At 34.9% G+C, this 23,716-nt stretch overlaps 2 protein-coding genes and 1 long non-coding RNA gene across 12 annotated transcripts; 1 reads left to right on the forward strand and 2 right to left on the reverse strand.

Annotated features, from left to right (window-relative positions):
• Positions 1 to 5,717: 5,717 nt before the first annotated feature.
• LOC110935878 lies at positions 5,718 to 10,783 on the reverse strand. 10 transcript variants are annotated; one of them, XR_004884933.1, is made up of 9 exons: positions 10,480 to 10,783; positions 10,296 to 10,386; positions 9,988 to 10,199; positions 9,225 to 9,507; positions 8,313 to 8,574; positions 7,745 to 7,845; positions 7,383 to 7,457; positions 6,934 to 7,305; positions 5,718 to 6,011 (listed from the first exon to the last, which is right to left on the reverse strand). XR_004884933.1 is itself a non-coding variant. In XM_035986081.1 (4 exons), the coding sequence occupies exons 1-4, from the start codon at positions 10,121 to 10,123 to the stop codon at positions 8,383 to 8,385; spliced, it is 534 nt and encodes a 177-aa protein (XP_035841974.1). In that variant the 5' UTR covers positions 10,124 to 10,273; the 3' UTR covers positions 7,900 to 8,382. The 10 variants fall into 10 exon arrangements, 1 of the variants encoding a protein (XP_035841974.1); XR_004884932.1 differs by having other exon boundaries at positions 9,988 to 10,217; XR_004884931.1 differs by having other exon boundaries at positions 10,280 to 10,386.
• Positions 10,784 to 18,420: 7,637 nt separating this feature from the next.
• LOC110935877 (acylsugar acyltransferase 3) lies at positions 18,421 to 20,042 on the reverse strand. Its single transcript, XM_022178225.2, has one exon. The coding sequence runs from the start codon at positions 19,977 to 19,979 to the stop codon at positions 18,612 to 18,614; it is 1,368 nt and encodes a 455-aa protein (XP_022033917.1). The 5' UTR covers positions 19,980 to 20,042; the 3' UTR covers positions 18,421 to 18,611.
• A 1,338-nt stretch (positions 20,043 to 21,380) lies between these two features.
• On the forward strand, positions 21,381 to 22,023 carry LOC110934416. The gene is made up of 2 exons (XR_002588317.2): positions 21,381 to 21,512; positions 21,643 to 22,023. It is a non-coding gene; the product is annotated as an uncharacterized LOC110934416 (long non-coding RNA).
• Positions 22,024 to 23,716: the final 1,693 nt, after the last annotated feature.

Genomic DNA, 23,716 nt, shown 5'->3' on the forward strand with positions numbered 1-23,716 from the left:
CATAGGATGTGTATGAAGTCAATGGCTCGTACCTGGACTCCTCATAATAGGTGTACGAAGTGGATGGTTGAGATGAGTTGTAATATTGAACCGAGTGCGGGTTACCACAATTAGTGCAATAGTCTCTCCTATAATCATCCTCCTCATAGGTGTAGTTGTAGCCTCCTGAGTATTGATCCATAAGAATCCCTCAGCAGACCACAACAGAGTTTCAGGACCAGAAAACAAAAATAAAAACGGAAACAGAGGCTGGACACGGCCCCGTGTTCAGGATCTGTATCTGGGCGTTTGAATAAAAGTTACTGGTCTTGTTGAGCACGGGGGCGTGTTCAGTGAGCACGACCCCGTGTTCAGACTCTGTATCTGGGTGTTTTAAGAAAAATATGTAGCACGGCCCCGTGTTCAGTGAACACGGCCCCGTGTTCAGGCTACTGTAAATGTAAACTAAACTAAAATGCAGAAAAATGTGCGAGCGTTTTGAAAAAGTTTTGAAAAACTGATTAGGCCGTCGATTTTAAGCTTTCTTAAAATCCTTTTGCCCCCGGCGACGGCGCAAAAAACTTGATGTGCGTAGGTGTAATATAATTTAGGTGTATATTTTAAGCCCTATTACACTTTTTAGCCAACTTTTAAATTTATAAAACATGATATTTACTAACACTAAACACAAATATGGGCAAGTGCACCCATCGTGGACGTAGTATAGTGTTGGTAAGATACCGAGGTTGTCCAAGGACACAAGAGCTTTTAGTACCGGTTATTCTCAACGTCTAATCAAATCAAAAAGTTAGAAAAAGGTTTTTAAACTAGAAAAATAAAACTAACTAAAATGCTGAAAAATAAAATAAAAATAAAACAGATAGACAAGATGAATCACTTGGATCCGACTCGTGTGTTAGTGTAACCTTTGATTATTACCGCACTTTTGCACATTTTAAGAGATTATCTTAGTTATTGTAGTAGGCCCCTCTTTTGAAGGTGACGTTACCCTCAACCCAGTAGTTTGAGTCAGCAAGGATACAATCCTAAAGGGTCGGATTATTGAAAGATAATTAATTAAGTTATTAATGCATAATGTGGTAGGCTCCTCTTTTGAAGGTGACGTTACCCTCGGCTAAGTAGTCTGAGTCAGCAGGGATACAGTCCTAAGTAGCCGGGTTAAAGTTTTAATAGTAGTTTAACTTATGAGGGGATCAGAGAGTTTGGACCCCCGCCATCCAATACCGGTGGGTATTGAAGGAGGTCCTAGTAAATTTGACCCAGGTTCTTTGCAGGATCTATACACTGAACAATGGCAAGACTCTTACTAAACCGTTCCCTTAACCCCCGACCAGGTAGCCAACATATCTCCATATAGACCGTGGAGATATGAATGGTGAAAATCTTTTATTTTATGTGGACAGTAAAATAATGCCAAGACACCACAGACAAACGATAAGGAAGAATCACCTTCAACATAGAAAACTAGTTATTAAAGTCATTAATACATAACCAAATAAAAAGTGCGAAAAGATTAGAAATAAAAAGTATTACACTAAAAACTTGTCTTCACCAAGTGATGTAAGAGACTTAGGCAAACATGGCCTTTGATTGTCAAGAACTCTTATGATCAATCTTGGATCCCGAGACGACTCACACACTCTATGATGGACAATGGATGATGGTGGTGGATGATAGTTTTGTGATGGTGGTGGGTGGTGGGTGAAGTGTGAGAGAGGTGGTGTGCCAAGGGATGAGTTGCAAGTGATCCAAGCACTCCTATTTATAGGCTGAATAGAAGCTCGGGCACGGCCCCGTGTCCATTGGGCACGGCCCCGTGTCCATCCTTCTCTCTTTCTTCATTAATTGCAGTTTGTCTGCATTTGTTGACCACGCCCCCGTGTCCGCTGAGCACGACCCCGTGTGCAGAAGAGTATCTGTACTATCAAGATTTGCCTAGATTCTGCGAATCTTACAGTTGACCACGGCCCCGTGTCCGCTGAGCACGGCCCCATGGTGGGCGATAGAAGCTTCTACAACTTTGTCTTTTCTGCTGACACTTGGGCACGCCCTCGTGCTCACTGAGCACGGGGCGTGTTCAGCCTTCTGTTTTCTTTGTTTTGCTTAGGAAGATGTTGTCGGGGGGTCGGGCTTGCCACGTTTGTTCCTTTTCTTGTATTGATGTTAGATTTAGCTGCCTTTTTGCTTCTTTTGTTTATTTGAGCTCATTTAATCCTGAAAATACAAAAGGAAGACAAAAACACACCTTTTCCAACATTAGTACTAAAAAGGGTTAGTTTTATGCCACAATTGATGTAATTTATATGTTGCATTTTGTGCACATCAGTTATGCATTGTGGATTTGCTTGTTGTTAGCAAACTAGTTTTTTGAAATTTGAAAGGGATTATATTTGCTATAGAATTGATCCTGGATGCCCAACCATTTGTGTTTTTGATATTGCGGGTTTGAGAATTGATCTTGTTTTCCGTTGTTTTATGTAAATTGTCGTTAGTTGGAAGAAAAGGTTCTGTAAACTTTTTAACTTAAAACGTGAAACGTAAAGTTTTTAACGTAAAACGTAAAAAGTTTAACGTAAAGCGTAAAACGTAAAAAGTTTAACGTAAAACGAAAAAACGTAAAAAGTTTAACGTAAAACGTGAAAAGTAAAACGTAAAAAGTTTAACGTAAAATGTAAAAAGTTTTACGTAAAACATAAAAATTTGAACGTAAAACGTAAAAAGTTTAATTTTTTTAAAAAAAAAATCTGCATTTAAAAATGCTTTTAATAAAAAAAATTATGTTTAAAAAATAAAAACTAATATAATAATACAAAAAAGTTTAACGTAAAACGTAAAACGTAAAGTTTTTCACGTAAAATGTAAAACGTAAACTTTTTCACGTAAAACGTAAACTTTTTAACGTAAAACGTAAACTTTTATGTAAAAACTTTTTAATGTAAAACGTAAAACTTTTTCTACGTAAATTGTAAAACGTATAAAACCGTGTGATAAAACCGTGCCTAAACACGGGACGTGAATACTCGGCAAAAAACGCCGCCAAAAAAGGGTCATAAAAAACGGCACGTTAAAAAAACGACGTTTGAAAAAGCCGAGTGTAAAAAACGGTGTGCAAAAACGACGCGTTAAAAAACGATGCGTGAAAAAGCCGGGCGTAAAAACGGCACGCAAAAACCGGCGTGCAAAAAAAATTGTTTTGTTAAAAATGTCTGAATTTAAAAATGCTTTTAATAAAAAATTTTGTTTAAAAAATAAAAACTAATTTAATAATACAAAAAAGTAATAAAAAAATAATAAAGACAAAAAGACAAAAAAAAATTGTTTTTGATTAAAATATTTAAGACATAATAAGACAAAATGTATTTAATATTAATTTTAGTTATTTTTAATTTCATCCATCCATCTTGTTGATCTAATGGCTAGAAAGTGGTTTTCTCTGTTCTTACAACTGGAGGTGGTTTTTATTTTAGCGTTCCCATATATATATATATATATATATATATATATATATATATATATATATATATAGAGTTAGGATCCTGTAAAAAAGACTAAAACTGTGAGAAGGGTAAGAAAGAATCTACACCATTAGATCTTTGATCTAATGGTTGAGATTAATAGGGACCAAATTGTAAAATTTGGTTTATTTTTTAGACTGAATTGTAAATTCTAGGGGCAATAAAGTCTTTATACACATTCAAAAATAGAAACTGTCAATCAAAATCCCTACAATATCTCTCTCTCTCCACAAATTCCACTTTTCGTTTTCATCATGGAGATTGCCGCTGCACTAGCCTGTCAGAATCGTTGACGCTGTGCAAGGAAGGAACCGGCGAGCAAGGAAGGAACCGGCGAGCAAGGAAGGAATCGGCGAGCATCTCGTTTTTGACGCTGTGCTCGTTGACGCTGTCAGAATCGTTGACGCTGTGCTCGTTGACGCTGTCAGAATCGCTGTGCAAGTAAGGAACCGGCGAGCAAGGAAACAATCGTCACTAACTATCAGAATCGTTGATGCTGTGCAAGGAAGGAACCGGCGAGCATCTCGTTTTTGATCGGTTTGTTTCGGATCAGAGAGATATAGGTGAGTTGTTAATGCGTTTTATGTCCCGGCGATTCAACGTAGGATGGGTTGTCTTTCGATTTCCACGACGACACGATGTATGGGTTCCATTACAACATATGTTTACCGTGTGTATGTGAATGGTGTTTTTTTGTACCGAATGGTGTTATTTTTGTATCGAATTGTGTTATTTTGTACTGAATGGTGTTATACTGAATGGTGTTATTCTTGTACTGAATGGTGTTATTTTTTACTGAATGGTGTTATATTCTTGTACTGAATGGTGTTATTTTTTACTAAATGGTGTTATTTTTGTACTGAATTGTGTTATTTTTGTACTGAATAGTGTTTTTTTTATTTTACTGCTGAATGGTGTTATATTCTTGTACTGAATGGTGTTTTTTTATTTACTGCTGAATGGTGTTATTTTTGTGCTGAATGGTGTTATTTTTGTGCTGAATGGTGTTATATTTTCTGAATGGTGTTATATTTTAAAACACCATGTATGAACATACTCTGAATGGTGTTATTTTTATGGACGGTTATAAGTCCTTAAATCCAGGATTTTCTCTCTCCAAATCCTTAAATCAAGGATTACCATATTTAAATTTGTTAATGCATTTACAATCCTACCCTTTTCAATTAATTTTAATCTAATGGTTGAGATTCTTTCTTACCTTTCTCACACTTTTGGTCTTTTTTACAATAACTCCACCCTATATATATATATATATACTAGCCATTTACCCGCGCGATGCGGCGGGAGTTGTAATTTGCAATAGGATACTCGTTTACAAAGCCTTGAACAACAAATTATCTTGTACTTTCATCGTTGGTGGGGTGCTTGCGTGATGTGGAGGGAAGCACAACATTTAAGTATTTAGGGATGTGCACAGATCGGTTTCGTTGTGAGCCATAATCAAAACCATGACCGGACATTTGGTTAGCCTTTTTGTATTACCATTTGGTTTCAGTTAACCATAAGTTTGGTTTTCATTTTTTTTTCAAAGGTCGGTTTCGTTTTTGGTTAAAAAGCGAAAATAAAATTAGACTAAAAATTCATTTGAAATTTTCGGTTTGTATAGGTTTAATTGGTTTTGGACTAATTGATGTGGGATTGAAAACTTCATTTGAATTTTCCCTACACTATCAGTATAAAAGCTATATAATTACAATAATAATAGATCTAGGGATGGGTCTGCGACTCGAGGTCAGTCGCAAAATGGGCTTAAGTAGGCTCGTTAATGAGGTTGTAAACAATATAAGGATTAAATTCTACACCAAGAGCGTGAGGCTTCAAATCGGGTTGTTTTTTATATTGTAGACATGTTGTAATTTGCCTTTCAGTATTTGTTTTCGATCTACTTAACTTTAAAAAACCAACCCATTTGACTCATTAGAGAATAAACATTGCCCAAGTTGACCCATTCACCATAAACCAGTCAAAGTTTACCCAAAAGGTACGAAAATAGAGTTAAAAATGTGAAAAATATTTTTTTTTCAAATAAATCACCTAAAAAGTAAAAACATTAAGAACATCAGGTAACCCATTTAGTGCCTTAGTGGCAATGCAAGATACCATATCAACCAAGAAACAACATGAAGCCACCTACTGTGCAACTCAAGGGGCAACTGGTTGGCCAACTATTGCTCGATATAGTTGAACGAATTAACATCGATATTGATATTAACGATCAATGCAATGCTTTTGCCAAGTATAAATCAACATTTTGGAACTGATGGTGATAGGCATGCTGCCATCTTACTCGATTTGTTATATATTTAAAATCAAAACATGTTTAAATATTCAATTCTGTTGTAATATGTGTTCCTCTTTTTCTTGATCATGTCGGTGTTTGGATTCCTCGGTCATTATCCGGGGACCAAATAAAAGAAGACATTTTGATAATCTGGAAGTGAGGACCAACCAAAATTCTATATTACAGTCCAGAACCTGCATATCAGTAATAAATAATGATTATCATAAAAACTAAAACAAAAATATGTGTACTTAAGCAAATATTATTCGGAAAAACTTATAAATCAACATTAAGAAGAGGCTTGATTGTTTTTTTAATCAAAAAACTTTACTATGTTTGGGAATTTTGATATTTCTAGTTGTGTGGTTCTGTGTTGCAATATCAGACTTTTGTTTTTACAACTATGCAGGATTAATCCCCTTGATTCATAGAAACTAACACCTAAACCATTTAGGTCCAATTATGACACCATATTTTCTTATGTCTAAATCTTTCATGACCACATTTGTAACACCATCTTCTAGCGCCTTCTTTCCAGCAGATAGCAAGTAAAGTATAAACTTATCTACCCGAACACGACCCGTTCAACTCGAATACATATGAACCCAAACACGACCCGATATTCACGGGTTGACACGAACACGGCCCGTTCAACTCGATTTTTTTTACTTTCTAAATTTTTTTCCGCAAATTAATATATTAAAATTTACTAAAAAACACAAATGTATATAATAAAATTACATTTAAATTAAGAAATCTTATTTTAATATCTCATTTTACAAATGGGTTAAACGGGTCAACCCACCAACCCGACCGAGTTGACCCAAACCTGACCCATTTAGCTAAACGGGTTCGTGGGTTCAACTCAAAACTGACCCGACCCCCTTTAGACTAAACCCAAACCCGCAAATTCCGTATTAGCCCCAATTAACGTTTGCATTTTTCATCACTTTACACCCTTCTGTCAGTTGACCGATTGTTTGACCTGTATGTTGTTAACACCCATGAGGGTATTATTGGACGGAAGCGTGTACAGTGACGAACTATGCAAACGTTAATGGGGTGGGTGCAAATTGACATTTACTCAAAAAGAAACTTCATAATATAAAGCGTCACCTGTAAATAATAAACACTTGTTGTTGCTGGCCCGTTTGAAGCATTTGTTGAGCGAGATCATGCAACAACAGGACAACTTTAGCCGGTACAAGAGTTGGTGGACGATAAACAACGGGCCCCTAATTCAGGCCACTGTGTGCTTTTGGCTTTCGGTTATATAAGAAACTATTGAAAAATAAGTAAACTGTTGCAAGAAAGTAATACCACGCGTGTCTCGGGAGTTTCATGCGATATGTGCAGTTGTAGATTAGAGAAACCAAACCGAAATCCACCATATTCAGCAATCGTATCACCCAAGTCAGCAAACAAACACTAATTGAACATGCAGAGGAAATTGCAGGCATACGCCATTGGCTTCACATCGGGATGTGGCTGAACATAGGAATAAGATAGTTAAAAAGAGTTCAAATAATATTAATAGAGATAGAAAATGCAAAAAAAGGACTTACCACTGCTGAAAATGTGAAAATTTTGGGCTCCATTGTGGGGGCCTCAAATCGGATGAAAGCACCCTTGTTGCCCATCTGCAACAACCATAATTTTTTATATAAATAATGTGAAATCAAACCCTAAAAGTTATAAGGGGTGCAAACGAGCCGAGCCCGAGCTTCACCAGGCTGATTAACTTATGAGAGCTCAAGCTTGAGCTCTGGCTCGTTTACTAAACAAGCTTATTTTTAGGTTCGGGCTAGGCGAGCTTTTTCTCGGACTCATTTCGAGCTTTTTCTCAAGCAGCTAGCGAACTGCTTGGCTCGTGTGCACCCCACTTATAACAGAACTCCACAAAACATAAAAACCAACATCAAATTACCTGGTCATAGTAGTTTGGAGCAGAGAATATGGTGATGAGTTTACCATCACGTTTGATTTCATAGCCTTCATCTTTGACCTCACGAGATCGCACAACTAAATCTGAAAAAACAAATCACAGATAACAATGAGAACGTGTGAGGTATATGAATTCATATCATCAAAGCACCTAGCTTATTCATTAAACCGTTTTGTTACATCTCCACTAAAAGAGAGCCCTACACCATGCTTGTCCCTCTTCTGTTGCAGTATAGCGAAACAGGGCCTCTGCGAATTCTGCACTATTACCCTGAGCAATAGCTCGCCGTCCAACAACGGCTCCAACTGATCCATGTGGTTCAGATGTTTGATTATTTGATGATGCATCATTTCCGCACCATCAAGCCTGTTTTTCAAACCATAGGCCATGAACTGAACCGTACAATCTGAAACCGGCTAACCCAGTTGATTTGTTTCGGTTTGGGCAGGCCCCTATTTAAACTAATAAGCTCCTACAACCTATATTAACACTAAAAAACATGAAAATGAAACCATAACAGTAAATATGGAAATGCAAATTTCCAACTTACATAATTTCGATAAAGGTAGACATCTGAAGTCGAAACAAATGCTAACTTGGGAGCAACTGCCATGACTTTTTCAACCAAACATTGTAAATATCATCCGCAAAAGCACAAAATGAACCTGAAAAAAAAAGCATAACCACATAGTCCAGAACCTCTTGACTGTTAACTAATATGATAAACGATGATCATAAATACCTCTTTAATGGCATTGCAATGCTCTTTGATTGTGGATATGGCCACGGTTGCAGCTTCTTCATACGGGTATCTGAAATGGTTGTGAAATGCATAACTAATAAAACTGATATCCAACAAAAAATTTAAGATGTGCATTGTGGGTTATTATACATCAACAGCTAATCACTAATTTGGTGCAACTTAATGGACTCACCCAAAAACACCACAAGATATGACAGTAAATGAAATATATTGAATATTGTTCTCTATTGCAACACGCAAGTTGTTCGTGAAAAAAATCAGTAGAGGGTTAGGTAAGACTCTAATGGTGGGTCGGCTAATGGGTCGTTATAAAATTTTGTCCGAGTAAAAATGGGTTCTAACCAAAACAGGCATGGGTTGAAATGGCTCGTTTTTGGAAACCAAATGCATAAATATGGGTCCGCCTGCTACATTGATTTTTATGGTGGCTAGTTGGGTGGCGGACGTGTCGTTGGTGTCGACCAGGGTGCCAACAAAAGTGGTCATGTGTGATGCTATTTGGACACATTTTAAGTTAACAAGATTGCTCATTTTCACTTACTGTATAATTTGAGTATACCCAAATAAACACATAAGCAAACATATCAACCCAAATCAGCCCATTTGTTGAAGAATGGGTCATGATGGTCAGACTATGACTCTCATACTGTTACTAATTTAAATATAACAGGAATGGGAATTTTATGATAAAAAAGATACCTGTCAGTTTTGAAGGAGTAATGGTTTACCTCCTTTACCATATGAGGTTTTAACTTGTATGTATCAAGTCTTTTAACAGCAATGATTAGTCCATTATCAGACGTTGAAGGGGAAACAGTCTTCTTATCAAGCCAACCTCTATATACCTCTCCATAATGTCCGCGACCCAACAACATGTGACTGCTGAAATTTCTAGTGGCATGTTCCATATCTCTGTATGAAAACATTCTAAACGAATGCTCGATACGCCCTTTATGGGTGGATGACAGTGTGTCAGGGTCCCCTACCATAGGAAAAACAACAAAATATATCATATTCAACATGATGTAACAACCAAAAAAAGGTGAGACTATAGTACTCTTAAATCTTGAGTTGACTTCAATGTTGGATGAATGTTTATGCGTATCATTGTTACAATCAGTGCAAACTGCAACATTTAGTAGGAGACTTCTCAATCTCAATGATTGCAATTCTTTTAGTAATTGAAAAAAAAAACTTTTTGATCTTTGAACTGCCACTCACATAAATGATTGTTGGTCATCCATGTACTGACAGAAAAGGTTATTTTGTAAGATAAATGTGTCTTGCACTTCATGCTCATCTTCGTTAACTTCCTATGCTTCTTAAATGGACTATCATATACCACTACTCTACTAATGCAAAATAAGTATATTTATAAGATACCGGTTATGAAAGAGCACATGCAAATAATTAAACCCAACCAAATATATCACACAACACTTATGAAGGAATTTGGCTATACCAGAGTTATATCTAGGCCCGAAAAGTAGATACTGCATTTTAACGGTGAACCCCGTTGAACCTGCAGCATGCGCAGAACTGTCAAATTGCTCCTGCAATGCCAATGATTGCTGAAGAGTAACCACAACATCAACCATTGTGGGGCGCTTTTTTCTGGAGCTGTATAAACATCTGATTTCCTAGTTAAGTGCCCGGTCATGGAGTACTCTGGATCTAGATGCCCAAAAGTGCCTTTAAGATCACAGATAGTTGAAATCACTTAATAAATCGAAACAAAACACCTTAAAGAATACCCATAAAGATTAATACGAATAAAAAGTCCAAATCGGCATGATCAACGAGCACTGATTGTGACATGGTTAGGGCTTGGGAATCCATCTTCAACCATCTTAGGGAAAACCTGTACAAGAAACCCAAAGAAGATCTATGGTGAAAACCTGTTCAAATCAACAAATCTTTAAAATAGATAAAAAATAACCACCACCGTCTTCACCAGATGTGAAGGCTAGGGATACATCTTCAACCATCTGCACACAACACCTTCACAGGATGGGGTCATGGATTTGAAATCGAATGAAAGTAACACCCTAGATCTGGTGAAATCCTCACAGATCTGTTCATGAGTCGCTGAGAGAGAGAAGGTTGATGAAGTTTTGTGAGATGTGTGAGTTGTGAGAGAGAAGGGAATGGGCCAGATGTAAGATCCTTCTGAGTAGCAGGCTTGAATCGCCTTGGAGGAAAACCCTAATCCAGATCCAGATCTGGAATCGCGAGAGAGAGGAGCTTCAGCAGGGAATTGGGCGATTTTGAAATGTTTTAAAATGGTGAAACCCTAATGCATCCGGTGTTTTTTTAGTAGAAGGGTACAAGTGGAAAGTGAAGTTTTCTGGTGCTTAAAAGACTTGTACATCATGCTTTAGAGGTGTTTTAAGGAAATTTTAATGACCTTAAGAAATCCTTTGGATATGTATATTATATATAGTATAGATATAGATATATATATATATATATATATATATATATATTATATAGGGGGCTGCTAGAATGAAAACCACCCCGAGTTGTAAGAACCGCGAGAACTACACCCCACGGAGCGCCGTTCGCCATGATTTTTTTACAAGTAGATGTGTGTATTATAAACACAGCCGTAAAAAATCATGGCGAACGGCGCTCCGTGGGGTGTAGTTTTTTACACCACAAGTTTGGTGTTTTTTAATTTTTTTTCTTTTTTCTTTTTTTTTTCACCAAACTTGTGGTGTAAAAAACTACACCCCACGGAGCGCCGTTCGCAATGATTTTTTACGGCTGTATTTTTAATATACGCATCTACTTGTAAAAAAAAATCATGGCGAACGGCGCTCCGTGGGGTGTAGTTCTCGCGGTTCTTACAACTCGAGGTGGTTTTCATTCTAGCGGCTCCCTATATATATATATATATATATATATATATATATATATATATATAGGATTAGGTTCAAAATCCTAACATATTTAAATCATCATCAGTTACCAACATTTTCGACATCTACAAAACAATTACTTATTTTAAATATGTTAGGATAATCTTAACTTATTTTAATATTGTCATTGTTTTTGGTCATAGTAGCAAGATTCGAATTATAGTTTTAGTCTTTTTTTGGTTGAACTAGAGTTTTCAGTCATCTTTTTTATTATGTATAACTCTTAGCTCCGTAGTACACATGTGTACTACTGTGTTCTATACATTCCAACACGATAGTACACATGTGTATAATACATGGTATAGTACACATATGACCCGCAACGTTGTTGTCTTAGCTCCGTCGTACACATGTGTATAATACATGGTATATTTACAGGATTTACTCTCTTATTATTGGAAATAATTTTCTTTCCTAGTTTTAAATAAGCAAAATAATATAATTACACTTCTATCCTTTTAATTTTAATAAAACAATAAAATATAACCTACTAATTACAATCATGCCACCCCTTTAAATAATCAAGATCATATTAATCAGCGGTCAAGATTTGTTCACGCAGTTCACTCTTGGGAGTTTGTTCACGCAACCTTACGTGAACAAAATCCCAAGAGTGAACTGGGTGAACTGATCTGGGCCATTGATTTTTATGATCTTGAGATTAAATGAGTGGCATGATGGTAATTATTTGATTAATTTTTTCCATTTAATTAAATACAAAAAAGGTATATGTATAATTTCAATCTTAAATTGATTGCATAAATCTCTCACAAATCAAGTAATCAATTATCCTCTTAAATTGATTGCATAAATCTCTCACAAATCAAATCAAGGATTAGGAAAGATGTAACTTAATTCAATTATTAAAATAATTATTTGTTTAAATACGATGTACACATGTGTATTCTAATTTTGCCATCTTTTTAGTGCGATGTACACATGTGTATATCGTCTGTTTTTGTGATATCTCAGAATTTTTTTTGTATTGAATATTGATGTGCACCTGTGAATTACTGTACAAATATGTACGATGCTGAGTACACATGTGTACTGTTCTATTTATATCCAAGTAAACATGTGTATACCGTTGAAATATGAAGGTTACGTGGATCTTAAAAATCAAAATTTGAATTCTGGTGATGAAATCTGAAATAAAAATTAAAATTGAAATCTGGTGATTTGTTGTTTGTTTTGATAATTATCTTATTAATAAATAAACATAATGTGGATAATGAATTTAAATTAGGAAAGATGTAACTTAATTCAATTATTAAAATAGTGATTTAAATCTAATTTTTTATGTAATTACAATCCTACCCTTAACAACTAAAAAGGAAATCAAGGGTCCATATCTGTTCACGCAGTTCACTCTTGGGAGGTTGTTCACGCTGGAACCCTACCCTATATATATATGTATATATATATATAGAAAAAGTATATCGTACATTACGGCTTAACGTACTTCACGTACGAGAACGTGCGTGATTTGCTCTATAACATGCGTGATTAATGTTTTCAATATGCGTGATTATTTTGTTTCAACATGCGTAATTTTGGATTTTTGAGTTATAACGTGCGTGATTTTAAAATGAACGTGCGTAATTACCTGTCGTACGTGATGTACGTTAAGCCGTAATGTATGTTAACCTCCTCTCTCTCTCTCTATATATATATAAATGCGAGATTTTTTTTAGAGTTGAAGTCTTATATGAGAAGGGTCTTGCACTTTCCTCGGATGCAAACAATAAATCGAAGTATGTTCAATTATTCCACAATTGAAACACATCTTCTTATCAAACCATCGTAGTCTAATATTGTATCCTTCATAATGATTAAACTTATACACAGAAAGATTTTCATATTCGATAAACCATCATCTTCTATCATTGTATCCTTCATAATCATTAACTTGTACATCGAAGGATTTTAACATCTAACTATTTAATAATCATTCTCAAAAACATGTGAGTTACAATGATTTGATGCTTGTGTTGCTCATGATGACTTAATGTAATTAAAATTTTGTTTTTCATATTTTGATTATCTTTTACATTTTGATGTTGTTTTTCACAATGTTTTTGTTTTTTAGCTTTAGAAGTTTGGCCTTGAAAAAGATTATTTTGTAATTTCTTTTCAGAAACAATCTTTTCTTTTTGTTTTTCAAAAACTTTAAAAGTATCATCATCAACTTCACTAGCATCATTGCTTATACAACCAGAAAATTTTTCTTCACTAACAACAAGGTCTATCTAGTAGTCTCGTTTTTAGTGGCGGACCTAGGAATTTTTCTAAGGGGGTGCGGAACATTTTTAAAAATTTTAGGCCCCAAGGTATATAAGTAAAAACATCGTTCGTATCGGGTCGGGTCATGTAAAACAAAAGAACATCAAACTAAATTTATATAATCATCAAAACATGTCAAACATTGTTACAAATATAATTAAAACGTCGCATTACGGGTTTTCATTTTTTGAAATCTATCCAAAACTATCATCTAAGCCTACTTTCTTAAGCAACTATTTCTCTATATAACACAGCGGCGGAACTAGCCCAAAAATTTAGGGGTATTCCAATTTTTTATTTTTTAGACAAGGGGTATCCTTTGTATACTGAAAACGAAGTTGCGGGATATTTTTACACTACGGAAACGGAGTTAAGGGATATTTTTACACTACGGAAACGGAGTTAAGGGGTATTTTTACATTACCAGGTCTGATCGTTGTGGTGTATGCGGCTATAAAAAAAAGGAAAAATATCATCACTAAAAAAATATAAGTATATAACCCACCACAAAAAAAAATATCATCACTAACAAATCATCAAAACGAAGCACATGTCTCCTGTCATCAAAAAATCACTTTCGGTGGGCTACCGGTTCCATCCCACCAAAAATCAACCAAAAAATCATCAAAAAATCAACAAAAAATCATTAAAAAAATAACCAAAAATCATCAAAAATAACAAAGAAACTTACCCATGTTCGATCGGTGGTGGTATGGTGGCTGGCTGATTACGGTGGTATGCAGCTGCTGATTGTTCACTGTTGTTCTGATCGCTGGCGTGCGTGCAAGGACGATACAGAGAGCGGAAAGAATATGTAAGGGTTTTTGGCTTGTTTATTTTATTTTAGTTTGAAATATTGTTGATTTGTTGGGTTTGTTTATTGGACTAAGACTTAGTAGTGAGTTAGTTAAATGTATTGGGTATTTGAGTTTAGTTATTTAGGTATTAAAAGTTATATAATTTAGGTAGTATTTTTAAAAAATAAGAGTTTACTAAAAAAATTTAAAATATAAATTGATAACACTTTTTACATAAGGGGTGCGGACGAAAAATTCCAGGGGGTGCGCACGAAAAATTTTAAGGGGTGCAGACGAGATTTTCGACGGAACTTAGCACTAATTTTTTTTTCTAGGGGTGCGCCCGCCCACCTTAGGCCACCCTTATGTCCGCCCCTGCTCGTTTTCCTTAGGCACCGATGTGTATGTAGAGGTAATTTATTATACCATACACTTTTTGCCATTCTAATCAGATGATGGATCGTCACCTCAATCGACAAAATCAAGGGAGAAGGCACGAAAACGCATATATCAACACATTCTGAGGGTTCAAAATGGCACATCCAGAAGCACAAGACAACACTAAAGTGTTGAGATAACCATTTCCCTTACTACATGTCTCGCACACAATTTGGTCCAGGAAAATATGAAGATCGGTGGGCAAAAATCACTACATCTTTGTAGCTTTGATGGGTTCCATCGTTAGGATTTTCCCAACTAATGGTAGAAGAAAGAAATTGAACAAAAATAGTGGGAAGAGAATAAAGGAGAAGCCTCATGATTAAGGATATACATGAGAGACAAACCATTTATGCTTTTATTTGCTTTGCTTTATTTTGTTTATTTTATTATATGACGGGTGTTTCCAAGTCTTTTGTTTTAGGTTTCTGCTCCATGATTTTATTGCTTGTATGGATAGAGTCGGATAGCGTGCCTAATAATGGTGAGTGTTGGATTTTACAGAATGTATGCGAAAATCAGGCGAGTTTCAGTTTTCTATTCCCTACTTATTTTTGTGCTTATATGTTTCTATTTGTTTATTTCAAACATTAGGGACAATATTTGGTTTAAGCGAGGTATGAGGGACTTTGAAAAAAAAAAACTTAAAAAAGAAAAAAATAAAATAATTTTTTTAATATTTAGCCTTCTGTGAGTCCCAATCCTTTTTAATTTGAATTTTATAAAAGAATTCTTCTGTTTTCTGAATTCTAAAAAAAAAGAATAAAGAAAAAATACAAAATTTTTTATTGATTTTATTTTTAGTATATTTTCACTCAAATTTTGGTGGTGGGGAGTCTTCTTTTCCCCATCAACCTTTGCAAATAGAAAACACAAGCCTTTCTAATGCGTCTGTTAAAAGTGGGTCAATTGTCGAGTTTATGAGTCTTAGCATATGTTACTTTAAGTTGCGGGAAATTAGGCTTGGCCAAGTCGTTTTTCAGGAATAAAGTATTTTGGGATGCCTAGGAAAAGATTGAGCTAGAGAGTTAATTAATTGTGCATCTATTAGCATTTGTAGCCCATATTTCCACATGATAGTGAATTTAGCCTAGATGTTCTGGATTCCTAAAAGTGGTGGTTAACACCAGCAGTTTTAGGGAATCCGACTATCTTCTCTATATTACACTATAAACAGGAGTTCAATATTACAGTGTAACTATCCAGCAGTTTTACTAATTGTTGGCAGTTGCATCATTTAATGAGTTGTTAGGGGTCGCTTTCATGGTGACGGCACCAACAGTTCTTTCCTCCTATATATTGATATTTGTATTCAATGTAACAACAACACTAAGAGCCATAGAGCAGAAGAACTTAGTGAGAGAGAGTGCACCTGATGAGGGGGAGTACTTTGCCTTGTGATTGTAGCATTCGAATACAATGAAATCATTCTCAAATCCAGTAGTGTTGATGTTGATGTGTTTGTATAAACTGTTTTGGTTGAGTTTTTATATTTGTTTAATTGTTTAATAAAAACGTACACACACTACACACTCTCTTAGATCTAATAGTGTGAATATTAAGAAAAACGTTTGTACTTTCTAAAAGTGGAATCTTTTTTATCAAATTCAATTCTTGTGGATTTAACGTGAAATAAGAATACTAGAAAACGAGACATTTGATTATTTGGATTTTTTTAATGAACAACAATTGGGTAAGTGAATCTAGGGAAAAGATCAAATAAATAGGAAGTTAATTTTTGCTAGAAAGGATAGGAAGCCATAGAATTATGACATGTGGCAAATTTTAAAATAAAGAGAAAGGGTATTTTAGTCAATCAAACTCCTTCTTCTTCATTTTTCAAAACCCAGTAACTTCAAAACCCACTATTTTCAAAACTCACAATCTTCAACTATTTCTTCACTTTCTATCTCAATAATCACTACATTATAGTGCGATTTTCATCACCAATCAATGATTCAAAACCCGATCAACGTGTTCTTCAGTTTTTTTTTAAGAAAACCCAGTTTAATTTCATAAAAAAATCTCGTTTTTTTCCGGTGATTTTGGAGATAATCACTCGATTCGTTCGATTCGAGCGTTGATAAGTGTTTCTATCATTCAAATTTCGTCAATTGATGAAGAAATCGGCTTCGATCCATGTAAGAAATTCTTTAATTTCATTTTCACGATCTGGGTTTTTGATTTAGTCATTGCGTTTTACGATCTTTGCGGGGGTCCGGGGGCGGCAGCCCCTGGCGGGGTCCAAGGGGCAGAGCCCCTGGCTGGGGTTGAATTGTTGTACTAAAAATGCATCAGAAAAATTAATTTTCCAGAAATTGGCTCATTTCGAAGACAGTAATTCGTAGACAATTCAGACAGTTCACAGTGACAGACAGTTTTATGTGTCCATTGCGTTTTAGAAATAAGAGAGTTTTATGTGGTTTCTGGCTATTGCGTTTTAGAAAAAAAACACATTTTAAGTGTTTTTAGTCATTGCGTTTTAGGTAAAACACATTTTTTAGGTGTTTTCAGTCCATTGCGTTTTAGAATGAGTCATTTTTAAGTGTTTTCTGGCCACTGCGTTTTACAAATAAGACATTTGTTTGTGTTTTTGGTGCATTGCGTTTTAGGTAAAACATCTTTTTATGTGTTTTTGGTGCATTGCGTTTTAGGTAAAACACATTTTTATGTGTTTTCTGGCCATTGCGTTTTACAAATAAGACATTTCTTTGTGTTTTTGGTGCATTGCGTTTTAGGTAAAACATCTTTTTATGTGTTTTTGGTGCATTGCGTTTTAGGTAAAACACATTTTTATGTGTTTTCTGGCCATTGCGTTTTACAAATAAGTCATTTCTTTGTGTTTTTTGTGCATTGCGTTTTAGAAAAATGTCATTTTTTAGGTTTTTTTTTTCATTGTGTTTTACGTAACTGGTGGTTTTTCTATTCCGTTTTACGCAACTGGGTTTTAATTTTTTTTTAAAAATATAGCAATAGTATACTCGTTTTAAAGATAAAAAAACGCTCGTTTTTTTGTTGCAATTTTTATAAAAAATAATGTCGTATGAAAGAGTTATTAACGTTTAAAAAATGGGGGGGGGGAATTGGAGGAGAGAGAAACTATTGGCTTGGATTGACTAGAATGCACTTGAACAAACTCACGCGCCTCTTTTCTTCCTTTCAATTTCCCTGATTTAATCTTAGCCCTTGATTAACTTAATGGATGGTCAAGATCACTTCCTAGCCTTCCTAGCCAAATAAACTTCCTATTGTATATTCACCCAGTGAATCTATACATAATAAATAAGTAACTTAGTGTTCCATCTATCACGAAATAAGTAATTGACTGTGCCATCTATCACAACTTTGTAAGCCAAAGATTCTTTTTCCGGCATCTTTTACTTCAAATTCGTATTATATCTCTTATTTTTTTTTAAATATATGCTAACTCAAAATATTATTTTATAATCATTACTAACTATTAAATATTTCATTTATTAAGCATACGTCCTTAGTAATACATGAGTTTCTAACCAAGTATTCTAATACACGCATACACACATAAACGTATACACATATATTGCTTATAAACCACCAACATAGTAAAATTTCATAGGTTCTTCCATACAAATTATTTAGTATTGTTCCAACAGTAAAATTATTGGATTCTAACTTGAAGAAAAATCAGCAAAAAGCAAAAGCTCAGGATCCCTTTCAAGAATATCCATGTCTTGTTTTCGTAGACAAACAAGTGCTTCAATACCCTCCTCTTTGGATGCATCCATCAGAATAAAGCTATTCTTCCTTAGATTTCCAGGAAGTGTTGCTTTTATTGGCGCTCCCCACCCAAAATCAATCCCATATGCTGGATATCCGCATAGGCTTGAACAAATATAAGCATTGTCGAGTCTTCCTTGATTCTCTTCTTGCTTAGAATTGGAAGATGTGTTCAAAAGTGGAGCGATTGCAGCTTCGATATTTTTTATACCATGCATTTTCATCTTTTGGTTCCTTAGTTCACCGATTAACAACTCCGGCTTTAATTCCATTTCATTCGAAGTTTGAACCTCCAACCTACAAAGAAAATTTCCAATGGAAGTTTTGGGCAATGGCTCCATCATTTTGTCTCTTAAGTTGACCGCAAGACAAATGCTTGTTGGCTTAAAAGAACCCAAGTTATTTTTGGTAGCTGCTGCCACTGCACATTTATAAAGTAACCAAGTCACAACTTCTACGCGAGTAGGGTTGTTGATGTGTTGTCCAGATCCTCCTGCAGTCATGGCTTTGAGCTTAAGCTCGTTAATCTTTGTCTTGGGGAATATGAAACTCCTGGTAACACAATCATTTGATTGTTGTAGTGAAGTTTCAGAGAAATTTATCTTTGTGTTTTCAAAAGAAATAAAGTGTGGATCAAACTCAAAGGGAACTTCACATGTCTCCCTTTTGGAGCAGACTCGTGCCCAATGGCTTACAAAATGGATCAGACTATACGCATCTGCTATCTTGTGGGATAACGACACTGCGAGTGCTACTCCTCCACATTCAAAATGGTTTACTTTAATTGCAAGTGGGATCACAGTGTCGCTTTGAAGATCCTGATCACCATGGTTTGAGTGCCTCCAAGTTCTTTCATATGGAAATAACTGGTCAAGATCTTCATGCTGTGAGGTTCGAAGGAAATCTGAGAGGGTACTATCAATGGATGCTTCAAGGACCACAGCGCCTTGATCGTTGCAATCTACATAGGTTGGTTTAGTTTTGGCATGTCTACCAGCAAAAGGGTAATATTTTGTTAATGTGTAGGATAACGAAGTCTTGAGGTCATGCATTTGATCATGTGAACTTTGATAAACGCCTGTGTTCGGGTAGAATGTAATCAGCGGAGAAAATGAGCTTGGAATGGATTGATCAAAAACCGAAAGATTGTATTTTTTGAGGTGAGAAGGGGTAGGAAAAGAAGGTTTGATGATTTCTGTTGAGACAATTGTGTGAAGTTGTCTTCTACCGAATCTTAATAGACTACTTATCATCGTCATATATTTATTCACAACTAAATGAAAGAGCTTTTGGTAATATTTTCCGTTTAGTTGTTTGTGCTAAGATGATCATAAATGCATGCGTATGTTGAACATATATATATAGTTGTAGCCGTTCAAAAAAAAAAAAAAAAAAAAAAAAAAAAAAAAAAAAAAAAAAAAAAAATATATATAGTTGTAGTCTTATTCAAACCTTTTAAAATCGTCCTATAATTACTCTGTGAAGTTCTTAGTTTATTACACATGGTATCCGTGCATTGGTCATGTGTGATTTCTTTTGGTAAAAGTTAAAATATTATATGTGGTCTGTGGTAATGAACTTGATTATTTAAAACAAACTATTATACGTGTAAATTATAAAAAAAGAAGCCTCCCAGTATCAAACTAATACAATGAAAAAGAAGACAGACAACAAAATGCATCTCTTTTTTTTTAATAGCAAAATTAATTCTTTTAAAAACTACATACATAATCTTTAAGTTATAACATTACTACTATGTTTGACCCATTGAACTCGACTAAGTTGTCCCATAGCCTCATGAACAAAGAAACTAAAAGTATAAAATGCGAATGATATAAACACGAATTGGTTGTCGAGACACGTTTTCTCGTGTTTGGTCACTTTACATTAAGCATCTTTTAAAGTAGAATGACCCACCATTAAAACATTGGTCTCCAAACCCATAATAGAGGAGAACCCCTGTTAGATCAACACACGCGTTTTTCCTACCCATCTATCCAAGCACCAAAATGTGAGTTGGTTTGAGTGTTGACATTCCTTTGTACAGATCGGTCAAGAAGTTCACAGGTGTTTCTTTCATAACAGATATCTCGGCATGCCAAAATATTTTAAAAAGAATGTTTTAACTAAATCGTGTTGGTACTTGAACCCATATAATATATAAAAAAGAACGTCCCTTATAACAAAATCGTATCGGTAGATGCAATTCTTATTTTAAAAGGTTACATCATTAAAAGATAAATACAATTTTTATTTTAAAAGGTTACAATGTTAAAATTTAAATGCAAGTGTTATATTAAAAGGTTTACATTAGGAGAGGTATTTATAGACCCTACATTTACACGATACCACAAATTATATAACCTTACAAAAAGCAACTTGGGGTACGTCGAAAGGGCACAACCGTTTGGATAAAGTTATATAACCTTACAAAAAGCAACTTGGGGTACGTCGAAAGGACACAACCGTTTGGATAAAGAGGTAACGTGTTTTAGGGTATGTCGAAAGGACACAACTGTTTGGATAAAGGGGTAACATGTTTTATAAAAATCAACATTGCCTTTTCAATTCCCGTATGACGCCGGTTCGAGTCTCATCTACCTTTTCTATTTTCGGTTTTTTACCATCCATTTTCTTTTACAGTTCCCCTTTTCTTTTATATATCAAATTGAATGTTACGCACCGATTATGAATCGCCACTTCCATCCATATCTTCAACGCCCTTTCATAATCCTCTTCAATTCTCCATGCATCAATTCAAAGAAACCCATTAATGACAACCGCCATCCCAGGTACACTTTAAATTTTTTGTCAATTGATTAAGTTATATGATTTTTCCATTATTTGTGTATTTCTTTCGTGAATCCGATTGCCTTTTACCAGTGTGATTTCGTCGATTATTGAAACCGCTTGATTTTCTAGATGGAGAATCATATTAAATGGTTACGCTGACACCGTGTTATTTGCCGGAATTGGAATCTTGGAACGGAGTGGAGACACGGTTGTCAACGTGAGTCGGTTACGACAGTTTGTGACGGTGGATGTGCCTGATGCAAGCAGTTGGGTCACGGTTAGATGACACTAGCAATTTTTATGGTGTATATTAAGAAATAGAGTTTTTTTTTTTTTTTTTGGTCTTTGGAATATTTGATATTTTGATGGAGATGTAAATACAGTTATACCAATGGTTTCTTTGATTGTGATGGTTTATGGCATCAATCTGATGACCATTAATGTTTCTTTTGATTTCAGTTATGAAACTTGATTTTCATTGTGAATTTTAATATAATAGACATTGAATTATAGATTCGTCTTCTTTTTTAAAAAGTTAGCCATCGGGGTTTATTCTCCAAAGACTATGAATGTTGTGAGTTAATCAAGGACCTTTTGTAAATTGTTTATTTTGGCCTCTCTCCTAAGTGCGTCTCTATCCACCACCACCGTCGATATGAATACGTTCCTTGCTTTTTTATATGTTCTTTATCCTCTCTGCTTTCTGGTAATATGATCTATTTTCATAATTTGTTTTCGTAAGTAGTTTCGAAATGTATGTGTGTTTCTGTTAGTTGTTCAGTCCATATCGTATGTTCATGTATGAATTTCTTATCTAAATATTTTGGAATCTGCTGTATCTCAATATATAGGACAATTAGATGTTGAAAAAGTGGATTTGTATCTGTTTGTGATTGCTTATTGGATTTACTTGATGAAACAACAGTTATATTGATTATATTGTTGTTATTAGTAGATTTTAAGTAACTGGATGAATAGTGGAAGTATTCTGGTGTTCTGGTCTTAACTTCATTGTTTTAGTTTCAAAATGTATGTCTTTTGTGATTTTGATGTTCAAGTTTAGTAGGTATCATATGTCTGTGTTGAAACTCCTGATCTGATTATATAAGAATCTATTGTTCTTAATGTTTTGTGTAACTTTGTTCCCGCCGCAACGTGCGGGTCAACGTCCACTTGTAATATTTACATAATTAACCTCTAACTATTCATAATTACTTTGATGTCTAATAAACGTCATAACGTTATTACTTATTTGTCCACAATTAACTCTCACAGCCAATATGTTTTATGTTGATAAATTAAAAAATGACAAAAATTTTGGAAGTCTTGCTTTGTAAATACTATAGTGATATTTAATATTTAACTTTTTTTTTTTTAACACAAATTCGTTTATTAATATAACCAGAAAACTTGTTAAGTTACATCAAAATAGAAGGTAGACGGACAACAAGCTGCGCCGCCAACCCTTTCTGAATTGCAATCCCCAACCTCCCGAACACAAACCCATGCCCCCTTGGGGTCGAACAATTGCATCACATTATCGATAGAAAAAGGTTAGAGACTTGCTCAAATTGAAAACAAAACATGAAACAAGGTGTGTTATAACAAAGAAAGGGCTAGGAACATATCTGAAAGCTCTGTTGGAGGGGTACATAAAGTGGTTGTACCGGCATAAGGAGTTCGGGTTTTATTTGGATCAATTTTACTAATGAATTTGTGAAGGAAATGGAGCCTAGGTTTTTGAACGGACAATTTGGAATCCTGACCAAGGGAGAATAGTGGGGTAATATTGTCTTAGAAACCATAAATTGTCGCCTAGTTCGTTCTTGGGGTTGCAGATCGAGAATACAATTGAAGTTTTTTGTGTCTTTGAAGATATCATCGGTGATTATCAACTTGAGCTTTGATTTAGGACTGTTTATTATACAATTAGATATACATTATGATCTTAGTGATCAACTGCTTCATCCTTACAATCCAAAATGAGTCTAGGCTCTATGTATATACAGTTGTCTTACTTTGATTTCAGATTTCAAACAAAGTTGTTTTTAGTATTTTACTCCATTAATTCATGTAGGTTGTCATAAATTGACTACAATATATCAAACAAACTAACAAGTACCGTGCGCCCATTCATTTTTACATTAGGGTGTAAGGGGTGCTCACCTAAGAGGTGAGTCCCCTCTCTTACGCCCAACCAATC

The sequence above is a fragment of the Helianthus annuus genome, chromosome 16, assembly GCF_002127325.2.
Source record: "Helianthus annuus cultivar XRQ/B chromosome 16, HanXRQr2.0-SUNRISE, whole genome shotgun sequence".
NCBI lineage: Eukaryota > Viridiplantae > Streptophyta > Magnoliopsida > Asterales > Asteraceae > Helianthus > Helianthus annuus.